General features: G+C 43.8%; 1 protein-coding gene across 1 annotated transcript; it reads right to left on the bottom strand.

Moving 5' to 3' along the window:
- Window positions 1-1,883: 1,883 nt before the first annotated feature.
- On the bottom strand, window positions 1,884-14,853 carry LOC138351652 (uncharacterized). Its single transcript, XM_069303662.1, has 3 exons — window positions 14,707-14,853; window positions 6,652-7,320; window positions 1,884-2,123 (listed from the first exon to the last, which is right to left on the bottom strand). Exons 1-3 carry the CDS (start codon window positions 14,851-14,853, stop codon window positions 1,884-1,886), a joined length of 1,056 nt encoding a protein of 351 aa, XP_069159763.1.
- Between the last annotated feature and the right edge of the window lie 571 nt (window positions 14,854-15,424).

Genomic DNA, 15,424 nt, shown 5'->3' with positions numbered 1-15,424 from the left:
TGTGTTTGGAGGCTGTACTCACCTAGTTGTGCTTGCGGGGGTTGAGCTCTGGCTGTTTGATCCCGCCTCTCAACTGTCAATCAACTGGTGTACAGATTCCTGAGTCTACTGGGCTCTATCATATCTACATTTGAATTTGTGTATGGAGTCAGCCTCTACCACATCACTGCCTAGTGCATTCCATTTGTTAACTACTCTGACACTGAATAAATTCTTTCTAATGTCTCTGTGATTTGGGTACTCAGTTTCCACCTGTGTCCCCTTGTTCGCGTTCCACCCGGCCTAAATAGTTTATCTTTGTCCACCCTATCAATTCCCCTGACAATTTTGTAGGTGGTTATCATGTCTCCCCTTACTCTTCCAGGGACGTGAGGTTTAGCTCTCTTAGTCTTTCCTCGTAGCTCATACCTCTCAGTTCTGGGACTAGTCTGGTGGAAAACCTCTGAATCTTTTCTAACTTTGGCATGTGTTTAACTTGATATGGACTCAAGGCTTGACCTGCATACTCCAGGATTGGTCTGACATAAGTAGTATACAAGGTCCTGAACGATTCCTTACACAAGTTTCTGAAGGCAGTTCTTATGTTGGCTAATCTAGCATATGCCGCTGATGATATCAATTTTACATATGATATCATCTTTTTGATTTGCCAATTTTGCGTTTGTTCTACATAATATTTTGTCGATGCGATCTTCAGATACCAGGTTTTGTTTTGCGTATATTAGTAAATATTATTAGTAAATTAATCAAAAAGCTGATGCAGGGAAAGCGTCCAACAGGCAAGCCCCAGCTACGGTACAAAGACGTATGCAAGAGGGACCTGAAAGCCATGGACGTCGATCTTGCTATATGGGAGACACTGGCCGCAGACCGTTCAGCCTGGGGACAGTCTGTTCAAAGAGGTCTCTCCAAGTTCGAGGAGTCACTTGCCAAGGAATCGGAGGCAGAGAGACAGAGAAGGAAAGCCGGTAGCCAGGAAGACAGACCAGAATCGGACTTCGTTTGTGCTCGGTGTGGGATGGACTGCCACTCTGGGATTGGCCTCATCAGTCACACCAGACGCTGCTCCGGGATTGACAACTAGGGCGCAACTCCATAGTCTCCCGAGACTGAAGGATGCCTACTACTATTATATTAATAAATCTCTTTTTCTGCAGGCGATGAGTCACAATAACGTGGCTGAAGTATGTTGACCAAAAATCATATGATGATGATTCAGTTTCTGTGATGACGACCACTCATCAGGAACTGCATGAAGAAACGATGTACATATATATATATATATATATATATATATATATATATATATATATATATATATATATATATATATATATATATATATATATATATATATTCATTCATTCAAGTAAAGAATATAAACGGCCCAACCGTTTCCGTTCTCTCCTTCTTCCCGGTTCATTTAAGTATTCTGACTTCCTTTATGATGATCAAGTGCTTCTCCCTCTACCCCTTTGTCCCGTTTAATCCTCTCCCCTTCCCGCCCCCCCCCCCCACTCCCCTCCCTCCTTCCCTCCCCTCCCACACCTTTCTTCCCCATCCCACCTTCCTCTTCCTTCACAAAGAAAACAAAGAAGACTTCTTTTTTTGTTAAGTCGTATCTTAGAATTATATTTCCACAGTTTTACAGTAATGTCGACAGCGCAGCGGGAGGAGAAGCAGAGCCTGGGAATGATTAAACTGGTGCTGCTGTTAGGGGGCGTCCCTGTTAGGGGGCGTCCCTGTTAGGGGCGTCTCTGTTAGGGGGCGTCTCTGTTTGGAGCGTTTCTGTTAGGGGCCGTTCCTGTTAGGGGCGTCCCTGTTAGGGGGCGTCCCTGTTAGGGGCGTCTCTGTTAGGGGGTGTCTCTGTTGGGGCGTCTCTGTTAGGGGGCGTCTCTGTTAGGGGTGTCTTTGTTAGGGGCGTCTTTGTTAGGGGTCGTCTCTGTTGGGGGCGTCTCTGTTAGGGGGCGTCCCCTGTTAGGGGTGTCTGTTGGGGCGTCTCTGTTAGGGGGCGTCTCTGTTAGGGATGTCTCTATTGGGGCGTCTCTGTTAGGGGGCGTCCCTGTTAGGGGTGTCTCTGTTGGGGCGTCTCTGTTAGGGGGCGTCTCTGTTTGGGGGCGTTTCTGTTATGGGGCGTCTCTGTTAGGGGGCGTCTCTGTTAGGGGGCGTCCCTGTTAAGGGCTCTGTCTGTAGTTACGCTTTCGTTGTGATCGCTCTGGTAAGGGGAGCTCTGTTGTGATCGCTCTGTTAGGGGTGCATCTGTTGAGATTGCTCTGTGCAGGCATGTCAAACATGCGGTCCGTTGCAAGCACACCTGTTGCCCGTTGCAAGCACACCTGTGGACCCTGATCAACACCTGTCATTAAAAAAAAACAGGTGTCAAGCCTCGGGACAAAACTCTAAAAATGACTGAAAAGTCGTAAATAAATGTTCATTTTGAACTGTTGTATTTTTTTTGTATACAATGTATTTGTTGCTGTTGCATAGAAAGAAGTCTTTATTTTGCCGTTTAAAATTTCGTTGTTTGTTTATTTTGTTAAACTACTTCATTATTCTGCCATAATTTTGTATTAAATGACTTCAATTGGTTGTGGTGTGTGGCCCTCTGTGGGGGGGGGGTGGCCCTCTGTGGCCCTCGGGGGGGGCCTTGTGGCCCTCTGTGGGGGGGTGGCCTTGTGGCCCTCGAGGGGGGGGGGGTGGTGGCCCTCTGTGGCCCTCGGAGGGGGTGGCCCTCGGAGGGGGTGGCCCTCGAGGGGGGGGGGGGCCCTCGAGGGGGGGGGTGGCCCTCTGTGGCCCTCGAGGGGGGGGGTGGCCCTCGAGGGGGGGGGTGGCCCTCGAGGGGGGGGGGGTGGCCCTCAGCTTGACATGCCTGTGTTTGGTAGGGTAAATCTGTTGGGATAGTTCTAGTTACAGCTGTTGGGATAGTTCTGTTAGAGGTACAGCTGGCTAGTTGTTAGAGGTTACATCTGTTGGGATAGTTCTGTTAGAGGTTACATCTGTTGGGATAGTTCTGTTAGAGGTTACAGCTGTTGGGATAGTTCTGTTAGAGGTTACATCTGTTGGGATAGTTCTGTTAGAGGTTACATCTGTTGGGATAGTTCTGTTAGAGGTTACATCTGTTGGGATAGTTCTGTTAGAGGTTACATCTGTTGGGATAGTTCTGTTAGAGGTTACATCTCTGTTGGTTTTACCACACCTTCCTTTTGTGTCTACCTATCTTTCGATTTTCCTCCGTTATGGGTACCTCCGATAGCAGTACCTCCGTTAACAGTATACCTCCCTTAGCGGTACCGCCTTTCCGTTAACGGCTGGCGCAGTGAGGTCAGTGGTCCTCACTGGTGGTACTGTTAACGGCTGGCCAGTGAGGCTGGTCCACCGTTAACAGTACCCCCGAAAACGGCTCAACTATTTAAAAGTACTACAAGGAGACTCGCATGTTTAAAAATAGTTAACAAATCAAATGGGGGAAAATAGAAAGTATCGCTTTGAGCACAGAAGAACATCGTAAATAGCTTCGAGTGGCGTAGAGGTTAAAGCATAATTCTCCTTTGAAATGCCTTTATAGTGTCGTCAGGCGCCAAATGGTTCTTTTTTTTTCATACTTTGTAGCATAAACTGGAATATTTTCCTTTTTTTTCACCGTGGAGTGCGGCGTAATGAATCAAAGAGGAATGGTAGACGGCCCAGAGCGCTAAATTAAATTTGGAAACTCTTCGCCAAATTTTTATCACCTTCAGGATTTATTGCTTGGTGTTGCATCGGCTATCCTCTCTCCCTCCCATCCCTCCCTCCCATCCCTCCCTCCCATCCCTCCCTCCCATCCCTCCCTCCCATCCCTCCCTCCCATCCCTCCTCTACTCTTCTCAAGACTCGGGGGTGTGTGTTTACTATTTGTGCCTGCAGAATCGAGCTGTTAGCTCTTGGACCCCGCCTTTCTAATTAATCTATTTTGCCTTTATCGTGTCTGCTACATATATTTCTCTCTAACACACGAGCACGCACATGCGCACGCACGCACGCACGCACGCACGCACGCACGCACGCACGCACGCACGCACGCACGCACGCACACACACACACACACACACACACACACACACACACACACACACACACACACACACACACACACACATTCCATACAGGTGGAATGCATTAGGCAGTGATGTGGTGGAGGCTGACTCCATACACAGCTTCAAATGTAGATATGATAGAGTCCAGTAGGCTCAGGAGTCTGTACACCTGTTGATTGACGGTTGAGAGGCGGGACCAAAGAGCCAGAGCTCAACCCCCGCAAGGTCCCCAGGATGCAGCTCCGAAACAGTAGGTGTCTAACCCCAAGAGTTAGGCAACTTGTGCGTTGTCTCCCATAGTATACCCAAAATTTGCCAGTGCAGGCTATTAAACACATGGCTCTGTATGACTAACCATCCTGCGAGATGGGGACTTGTATTACCACTGCTACCTTATTCAATCTTGTGTTGTTGATATCCTCAAAATGCATCCGGAGTCTGCCAGTGCAGACCGCTTATCACATGCCTCTGTATGACTAACCATCCTGTGTGATGGGGATTTTAATAGCATCACCTAGTTAGCTTTTTGACACACTGTACTCCACTTCATATAGTCTAGGGTAGCTGCACTAATGCAGATGTACCTCATATCTTAATAAAAAAAAAAAAAAAAAATCCCGTGCGGGACAGTCCCTAGCTGGCTTCAAGACGTACAAACACGTATATCTGGGTATATCGACAATCCTTTCCAGACTTGCATAGATCAGTATACCTGCATCAGATTTCAAACTGCAGCATCTCACCCGTGGCTCTTAAGTGCCTAACCACTTGGGCTGGACGGTAGAGCAACGGTCTTGCTTCATGTAGGTCGGCGTTCAATCCCAGACTGTCCAAGTGGTTGGGCACCATTCCTTCCGGGGCTAAGCCGTACGTGCCCTGCCAACCCAAATTTGGTAAGACGACGAGTGTATATTCCCTTAGTGAAGTAATAATATAAGTCAGCGGAAGGACGAGTCGCAGCCAGTCAAGGTAGTCTTATAGTCTTAGACTATAAGACTACCTTGACTATAAGTCTATAAGAGTATATATAGTCAAGAGGTAGTCTTATAGTAGAGCAATATAAGAACAGGAGGTCGAGACACATGCATCGATGTAGTCCTGTAGAGATTATCAAGGTAAACATGTATTGTAGAGTAGCGTACAGTGTTTCTTGAAGACCTGGATCCACATTCACGAAGCAGTTACGCAAGCACTTACGAACCTGTACATCTTTTCTCAATCTTTGGCGGCTTTGTTTACAATTATTAAACAGTTAATGACCTCTGGAGCACCAGGAGGCTGTTTATAACAATAACAACAGTTGATTGGCAAGTTTTCATGCTTGTAAACTGTTTAATAATATAACCAAAGCCGTCAAAGATTGAGGAAAGATGTACACGTTCGTAAGTACTTGCGTAACTGCTTCGTGAATCTGGGCCCTGCTCCGTCGAGAAGTACGGTAAGCGTGAGGCGCGGGATATGAAGGTTAAGCAGGTGGCTACAGAGGCTCGAGCAGAGTAAAAACGTGGGCAGTAAAGGTGGAAGTGTTCCTGTGTCCATCTTGCTGTGGGCTCCGCCAGCGTGCAGGAGAATCATTCATACGAAGGCGGAAGAGATGGGCCGGGAGGCGTGGATGGGCCATGTGTAGTCGTGCAAGGCAAACACCGAGTATATTCGGGCGGGGGAGGTTATCTTGAGGTTATCTTGAGGTTATCTTGAGATGATTACGAGGCTTAGCGTCCCCGCGGCCCAGGTCCTCGACTAGGGCTCCACTCCCTGGAAGCAGCCTTTGACAGCTGACTAACATCCAGGTACCTATTTACTGCTAGGTAACAGGGGCATCAGGGTGAAAGAAACTCTTCCCATTGTTTCTCGACCAGGCCTCCTTTTTGTTACACACCCCCTAGGAAGCAGCCAGTAGCAGCTGTCTAACTCCCAGGTACCTATTTACTGCTAGGTGAACAGGGACATCAAGGTGAAAGAAACTCTGCTCATTGGGTAAAAGGGATCCGTGGTCTGGGAGACGCACCAGCATACAGGTTTCCGGTCCTTGATGTCTGAAGTAGAGGGAACAACTCGGCCCAGCCCCGCTCCTGTGCTAGGTAAGTCCTCTACGGGGTCACCATAGCCCGTGCTACTTGCAACGTTTTGTTCCCAGTAGCTGAATCTAAAACAACATCTGACTGCCAAAGGGTAGAACAAGTGTTCTTGAGGGGCGACAGTCTTTCTTGTGGCTCCCCGCCGAACACACACCAAAACTACGACGTTGGTACAACGTTCGAACAAGTTTTAACACCTCCTAACCAGTTATAACAACCAATATAGCAAGTTGTAACAACGTTCTAATACGTCATAAACACGTTAAGCCAAGATGTAACAACTTTATTACAAGTTGTAACAAGCAGAAAATAGAGACAGTTTCGGTTTGGGTTTCCAGGGTCTAGACTCTTAAGAGATGTCAAGGAATTGTCCTAGAGGTGTCAATTGTTAAGGGTGTCTAGAGGTGTCAAGGAATGTGCTCTGGCCGCCTCCTCATCTGCGACTTTGTTCCCTCTAATTCTTACACTAGATTGGGTTAGGTTGCCGTGAGAGCTCTCACTTGTCTGGGAGTTGCCATGAGAACTCTCACTTGTCTGGGAGTTGCCGTGAGAACTCTCACTTGTCTGGGAGTTGCCGTGAGAGCTCTCACTTGTCTGGGAGTTGCCGTGAGAACTCTCACTTGTCTGGGAGTTGCCGTGAGAACTCTACCTTGTCTGGGAGTTGCCGTGAGAGCTCTCACTTGTCTGGGAGTTGCCATGAGAACTCTCACTTGTCTGGGAGTTGCCATGAGAACCCTCACTTGTCTGGGAGTTGCCATGAGAACTCTCACTTGTCTGGGAGTTGCCATGAGAACTCTCACTTGTCTGGGAGTTGCCATGAGAACTCTCACTTGTCTGGGAGTTGCCGTGAGAACTCTCACTTGTCTGGGAGTTGCCATGAGAGCTCTCACTTGTCTGGAGTTGCCATGAGAGCTCTCACTTGTCTGGGAGTTGCCATGAGAGCTCTCACTTGTCTGAGAGTTGCCATGAGAACTCTCACTTGTCTGGGAGTTGCCATGAGAGCTCTCACTTGTCTGGGAGTTGCCATGATAACTCTCACTTGTCTGGGAGTTGCCATGAGAGCTCTCACTTGTCTGGGAGTTGCCATGAGAGCTCTCACTTGTCTGGGAGTTGCCATGAGAACTCTCACTTGTCTGGGAGTTGCCATGAGAACTCCACTGTAAACTACTCTACGATTTGATGAAATTTGTCGATGAAAATCAAAGCGAACGCGAATGAAAACTCGCTCCAAAAAGAAATCTTCACTCTTAGCACTTGTATAAAAGCTCTTTTCAAACAACTTAACACGTGGATACTTGTTTACAGACTTCTCCCAAACAACCTCCACACTTGACACCATGTGCAATTAAATGTGTAATTAAAAACACCCGAAAACCTACGTGGACATTTGTTTAACAAATGTTTAAATTAAAAAAAAAAATCCACTTTGACGCTTGTTTAAAAACACATTCCAATCAACTCCACCCGTAACACTTGTTTAGAAATCCCTCCAAACAACTCCAATCTTGACACTTGTTTAAAAACAGATTCGAAACAACTCTACCATTGACACGATTAATTAAAAATTCCCTAAAAACAAACCTCTACCCATGACACTTGTTTAAAAACTCCCTAAAAAAAAACACTCCACCCCTTGACACTTGTTTAAAAACTCCCTCCCCCCTCCTCCAAAAAAAACTTCCACCCTTAATACTTGTAAAACTTCCACCCTTAATACTCGTTTAAAAACTAAAAAAAAATCCAGCCTTGATATTTTTGTAAAAACTCCCCAACTTAAACTCTACTTCGCTGTTATCACAAGTTGGAAACGCCCCCGCCACCATCAGACCCACTTACGCTCACACATCCGCATTGCCCGCGAAAACGACTCCTCCCAAAAATATCCGCAATATCCCCCATACGCGATAAGAAAGCATCGAAATTCGCGCCATCTATACCTCGCCGGGCGCTCAAGAGGCCGTTGATAAAGCCAAACCTGGAATACATGGAGGTAGTGCGGTATACATGGAGGTATACATGGAGGTAAGCGATTAGGGGTAGAATACTTGGGCTTGCTCGGGGGTGGGTACCTTGACTGCGGTACTGTGTATTGTGGTATTGTGGTACCAAGCGGGTAGCCTTGTGTTGGGTAATGTTTATACGTGGTGTCTATATTTCATACTGTGTTTATATCAGACAAACTGTGATTTATTTCACACGAGCTATGTTTATTTATTTTTTTTGCTATGTTTATTTCATTCGGCAAGATTCTTTGTCTCATGTTTACTTTTTCGCTAGACTTCAGGAGGTAGAATTAATTTTATACATGATTATTATAAAGTCACAGAGGCATATGTAATGGGCTCAGGAACTGAACCCTATAATTCATTGAACATTGAGTGCATATATATATATATGTGTATATATATATATATATATATATATATATATATATATATATATATATATATATATATATATATACTTGCAAGTGACATACAATAAAATACTTTTCTTGTCTTTTAATTCCACACAGAAATCACAATAGCGTGATGCATCAAATGAACACATCCACAAAGGGCCGATCCGTCGGTAAATCAGGATGATTTCCCGGTTGCAATTCTTTTAACCATGTCGTAGCTCAGTCGATTAAGGCAGCGTCTGGGAGCCACTCGGACTGTAGATTCGAACCTTCGTCACGGCCCTTGTGGATTTGTTCATTGTCTTTTAACTATTAATATTTAATACTGTAAGATAATCCCCGAATTAATGCACCGATAAAGTGGTACTCCAGTTATCGGGGGATATACACTGGAAGGAAGGAATTATCAGGGGGAAAGCGCCAAGCCAATTACGACTATAGCACTGGGAAGGGATCAGGATAAGGATTTGGGATAGGGACGGGCAGGGAGGAAGGAATGGTGCCCAACCACTTGCACGGTCGAGGATTGAACGCCGACCTGCATGAAGCCCTATACTCGGGGCTAAATTATACTTGCTGGTTGGTGAGTGAGGTATCGTGGTGGCAAATTACAATAACCCCGGGTGATAGGCTTTAAGCCTTACACCAAACGAAACGAGTTTGTGCATGTTTACACTGATTCCTTAGCACGGCTGGGTGAGGAGATCTCGGGTATTGGTAATACTGATGTGTTATTGAAAGCGGGTTAGATGGGTCCGCATTTTGCCAGGGGACGGGCTACGATAAGCTGTACTCACCTAGTTGTGTTTGCGGGGGTTGAGCTCTGGCTCTTTGGTCCCGCCTCTCAACCGTCAATCAACAGGTGTACAGATTCCTGAGCCTATTGGGCTCTTATCATATCTACACTTGAAACTGTGTATGGAGTCAGCCTCCACCACATCACTTCCTAATGCATTCTATTTGTCAACCACTCTGACACTAAAAAAGTTCTTTCTAATATCTAATATTTCTGTGTGTGTGTGTGTACTTCCCCACTTGCTTGCGGGGGTTGAACTTCGGCTCTTTGGTCCAGCCTCTCAACCGTCAATCTACGGGTGTACAGATTCCTGAACATCTTGAGCTCTATCCTATCATATTTGCAATTGTGTATGGGGGTCAGCCTCCACCACATCAATTCCTAGTGCATTCCATTTACTAACTACTCTGATACTGAAAAATATCTTTCTAATGTCTTTGTGACTCATTTTGGTACTGAGAGCTCTGCCTGTGTATGGAGGCAGACTCCATGCACAATTTCAAATGTAGATATAATAGCGCTTCAGCTCAGGAATTGACGGTTGAGAGGCGGGTCCAAAGAGCCTAAAGCTCAACCCCCCGTCGCAAGCATAATTAGGTGAGTACACACACACACACACACACACACACACACACACACACACACACACACACACACACACACACACAGTACCAGATATTTTTCAGAAGAGTTAGGGGGGACATGATCACCACATTCAAGATTCTGAAGGGGATTGATAGGGTAGATAAAGACAGTCTATTTAACACAAGGGGCACACGTACTAGGGGACACAGGTGGAAACTGAGTGCCCAAATGAGCCACAGAGATATTAGAAAGAACTTTTTTAGTGTCAGAGTGGTTGACAAATGGAATGCATTAGGAAGTGATGTGGTGGAGGCTGACTCCATACACAGTTTCAAGTGTAGATATGACAGAGCCCGATAGGCTCAGGAATCTGTACACCTGTTGATTGACGGTTGAGAGGCGGGACCAAAGAGCCAGAGCTCAACCCCCGCAAACACAACTAGGTGAGTACAACTAGGTGAGTACACACACACACACACGCACACACACACACACACACACACACAAACACACACACACACACACACACACACACCCGCAAGCACAACAAGGTGAGTAGACACACAAATCTTTCCACCTTTCCTTACAACTTCCCCCTCCCCCTCCCCCCCACACCTCACATCAACATCACCCAAAAATCTACGAGGGGCCAAATCAGACTTCATCTGATACTATAGAGTGTAGTCTACATTCCCAGGACGATGTGAGCCACGGTACCAGTCACTTCGATTATCCTGGGAAAGCCATCATCACCGAGCTTGTCGCCATTCACGATAATATATGCACAATTTTCCCCTGACGTTATACGAGACCTTACTGATGTGTTCATTCAGTTTAACGGAAGGGGGGGGACTTACTTTTGTACTGTTTAGGTTGGGGGTAGGGAGCTAGCTGGCTGGCTGGATCCCGGCTCCTGTGTGTGTGTGGGTGTGTAGGTGTGTGTGTGAAATATCAGCACCAGAGCACCCACACAGCGGCACAAAAAGCACATTACATCTGTAACACACACACACACCTCCAATCACTCCATTCCTAGCTCGCTAATTAACCTTTTCCTCACCGCTCAATGTCTTTCCGCCGTATAAAACACGCAGGGAATTTACCCACACACACACACATTCACTTCGCTCTGGTTCGTATCCTACCCTACCATCACTCGCGCGCGCGCGCACGCACACACACACACACACACACACACACACACACACACACACACACACACACACACACACACACACACACACACACACACACACACACACACACACACACACACACACACACACACACACACACACACACACACACACATCTCGTAATGATGTTCATTTCTTCGCTTCTGAGGTCTCTCAACTTTTCGTAACTCACCAGTTATTGTTCCGGTTAAGTGTGTGTGTGTGTGTGTGTGTGTGTGTGTGTGTGTGTGTGTGTGTGTGTGTGTGTGTGTGTGTGTGTGTGTGTGTGCGTGTGTCTGTTTTTGTGGAAGATACAAGGGAAGTCCTTCAGATCAAATGGCCATTTCTATGCGAGGGATTCTCATTCGGTTTCTGATGGTACAGCCCCGTAATGTAAAGTTTAACAATACCAATGTACCTTTTTCTGTCTTTGTCTCCCCTAATCTCTCTCTCTCTCTCTCTCTCTCTCTCTCTCTCTCTCTCTCTCTCTCTCTCTCTCTCTCTCTCTCTCTCTCTCTCATTATTTTCATAAATCTAAAACCCCCCTTAAATTTATTCATATGGGAACTGATATATATATATATATATATATATATATATATATATATATATATATATATATATATATATATATATATATATATATATATATATATATATTTAACCATATTCTAATTGACAAATTTTAACTATTTTCTCATATTTTCCCCCATTTTCTTTTGCAGTGTTCTTGTGTGTTATATCGATTTTTTTCTTCTGTCACGAATGGATTTACGGTAATTTATTTCATGTTTTTTGTTTATTTGTTGTGTGTTTCGCTTCTCCTTGTTTATGATTATTGTTTATTTTGTCGTGTTTTCTGAGTGTATTTGTTTTTGTTTGAAAAGATTCCAGGTACTATTTTATTCTGATGTGGTTTTTGAGTTTTCAATAATTTGTTTTAGATTTTTTTTTAATAGACTATATTTGTATATTGAAATATATTTCATTAGAATATTATAATAAACTACTTCAGGAGTTTAAATGAAATGCATTTGCATTTTGGAATAAATTGCATGAGGTTACTAGAATAGATCTTTTAATCTTGTCATGTCAAGACGGAAAGGGATGGAATAAAGCGTATTTTATATATATATATTATATAATATATATATATATATATATATATATATATATATATATATATATATATATATATATATATATATATATATATATATATATATATATACTAGAATCAGTGACGTAGCAAACATCTTGTTAAAATACTTTTTTTACTCTTTATTGAGATTCATGACGTTTAGAATACTTTTTGTATTCATCATCAGATCTAAAATACAAAAGTTGGCTGTGTGTGTTTGATGCGTAGTGCTTCGTCAATCTCCAGTCTTCTATTGTCACTCAATCTGTCGATTATTTTAGTGATATCTCTAATATCACTTTTTAAGATTTTAGTGATAGTGATTTTAGTGATTATTTTGTCATGATATCTCTGATGATGATGATCTGGTTGTGTGTAGAGACTGTATGTTCCTTGATTACTGCCTTGATGTTTGTCCATTGTTAGGCGTCTTGAAAGAAATATTGTTGTCTTGCCTATACACTGAGATCGTTGGGGCTGAGAGTCTCTTAAGTGGGCATGTGAAGGCAAAGATGATATTCGTCTCTTTGAAGAGATTTTTTGTTTGGGGTCAGGAGTCGTTTTCATAAGCAAGTTAGCAGTCTTCTTGCTCTTATAGTATATTACTAATTCAATCTTTTTGTTATTGGCAGTAGAAGGGTCACGTTTTTTGTTATATCAGTAATGTCTCTCACGAATCTTCCATTGTGTGGGCCGTGGAAATGAAGGTCCTGTAGAATATTTTGATAGGAGAGATTGGTAATGTACTCAGACGTAATAGCCCTCAATACCTGTCGGGAGGAGGACAGGCGAACGATACCTAGAGGCTTTGGTACCTGTCTGGTGGACAGGCGAACGATACCTAGAGGCTTTGGTACCTGTCTGGTGGACAGGCGAACGATACCTAGAGGCTTTGGTACCTGTCTGGTGGACAGGCGAACGATACCTAGAGGCTTTGGTACCCGTCTGGTGGACAGGCGAACGATACCTAGAGGCTTTGGTACCCGTCTGGTGGACAGGCGAACGATACCTAGAGGCTTTGGTACCCGTCTGGTGGACAGGCGAACGATACCTAGAGGCTTTGGTACCCGTCTGGTGGACAGGCGAACGATACCTAGAGGCTTTGGTACCTGTCTGGTGGACAGGCGAACGATACCTAGAGTCTTTGGTACCTGTCTGGTGGACAGGCGAACGATACCTAGAGGCTTTGGTACCCGTCTGGTGGACAGGCGAACGATACCTAGAGGCTTTGGTACCTGTCTGGTGGACAGGCGAACGATACCTAGAGGCTTTGGTACCCGTCTGGTGGACAGGCGAACGATTCCTGGTAACCGTGACAATCTCTCCATTCCTGTATATTTGGTGTTATGTTTCTCTCGTTTGTCGCCTGTCCTTTTTAAACATTCATTTTTGGCTTTTTCCTTCCATCTTTTTTTTTTTGTGTGTGTGTGGGGGGGGAGGGGAGGGAGGGGGGGAATGGGTGGTTTATTAAGCAACTTGTGCATTCTTGTTCTGTTTTTACAGTGTTTTTGTTTCCATGGATTTTTTTTATCCTCCTGCGGTGCTTTTGTTTTATTTTTATGCCTCCCCGAGTTTGTGTTGTCGGTTTGTGCTCATAACTCGTGTTCAGTGTTCTTGTCTTTCTGTTATGAGCTAGGTTTATTGATTGGTTTATTTTGGTATTTATTGTTTTATGTTTTTGATTTAGGTTTATTAGTTTTTATTATTTTTGTAATTATTTTTTAATTATTTTATTTTTTATTTTATTTATTTCTTGATTTAATCTATTTATTATTTTTTGATTTGGTAGTTTATTAATTTTTTTTTTAATTTTTAATTTTGTATTTTTGTGTTATTAGTGAGAAAATATTGATAAGGTTTATTATTTTATTTGTATTCGTGAAATGTTCAAATTGAGGATCTTCTACAATCACACACACACACACACACACACACACACACACACACACACACACACACACACACACACACACACACACACACACACACCGTTCCGTATTGTGTGATGATTTATAGCTCGTGTGTAATATTTCCTCAACGATTGTTAGGGACGTCTTACAATCGCCTGTTAAGTGGCCGAGGAACCACACAAGTTCAGGTCCTAGAAAGATCCGAAATTAAATATATATATATACATATACTTCTTCTTCTTTATTTGGTTTAACTTTTGAAAGTCTTAAAGACGAGAATGTAATAGTTTGTATGTGATTTGTGTGTGTATTTACGCGGGCTTTTGTGTGTACCTGTGTGTATGTGTGTGTGTACCTGTGTGGGTGTCTGTACCTGTGTATGTACCTGTGGTTGCAATAGACCTCCACGCCGCCTCTATGCAACACCTCGCACCCCACCTCCTTGCAATCCTCATCAGCCATCTCAACATTTCAATTTCCCGTCGCCACACGTAAAGGCGACTTCGCGTTCCGATACCACCTAGATCTCGTCCCAACCGTCACTCACCCAACTGATAAAGAGTGGAGGCAGGATTAGGATGAAGAGGATAGTATGGATAACCTTGGGTTGGTGGGAGTGGGATATGGACCACCGTGAGCAAGCTTTTTTTTTATCTACAACCAGCTGTTGAACTTGACGAGTCAGCTTCCGCATGGTCGGGGATATGTCGGGTTTTTCCGATGCCGCGAGGCGATGGCTGAATTATCTTGTGCTTATATATATATATATATATATATATATATATATATATATATATATATATATATATATATATATATATATATAACTGAAAACTCACACCCCAGAAGTTGCATATAGTCCTGGGGACCATTCAGGCTTGTTCGCATATATATATATATATATATATATATATATATATATATATATATATATATATATATATATATATATATATATATATATATATATATGTGACAGTGTCAGACCACGAAGGAAGAATTGAAACAGGAATTTCCTTAAGTACTTTCGTATTTAATAATACATCTTCAGAAGGATGAATGAAATCCTTCACAGTTCTGGCTCCCCTAAGGAGGTTAATTTGATTCCGAGAATTAGTGTCCTCACGACTTGGTCTCTGACCAGGACTTCTTCGCTAAGATTCCTCAAGCACTGAAATGTCCACTTACGAAACATGTGCATCATTCTTCAGTCATGGTGGCTTACCTTGAATTTATGAATGAGTTAATGAGCGCTGAAGCGCTAT

Source organism: Procambarus clarkii, chromosome 50 (assembly GCF_040958095.1).
Source record: "Procambarus clarkii isolate CNS0578487 chromosome 50, FALCON_Pclarkii_2.0, whole genome shotgun sequence".
Lineage (NCBI taxonomy): Eukaryota > Metazoa > Arthropoda > Malacostraca > Decapoda > Cambaridae > Procambarus > Procambarus clarkii.
The sequence above is the reverse complement of the archived record's forward strand: the minus strand, read 5'-3'. Positions and strand labels throughout refer to the sequence as shown.

Coding starts and splice junctions, on each gene's coding strand:
- LOC138351652 (XM_069303662.1), bottom strand. CDS start 14,853: ATGCGGAAGCTGACTCGTCAAGTTCAACAGCTGGTTGTAGATAAAAAA. Junction 7,321..14,706: donor CTCCACTCTTTATCAGTTGG/GTGAGTGACGGT, acceptor ATCAAATCGTAG/AGTAGTTTACAGTGGAGTTC. Junction 2,124..6,651: donor TCATGGCAACTCCCAGACAA/GTGAGAGCTCTC, acceptor GCCCCATAACAG/AAACGCCCCCAAACAGAGAC.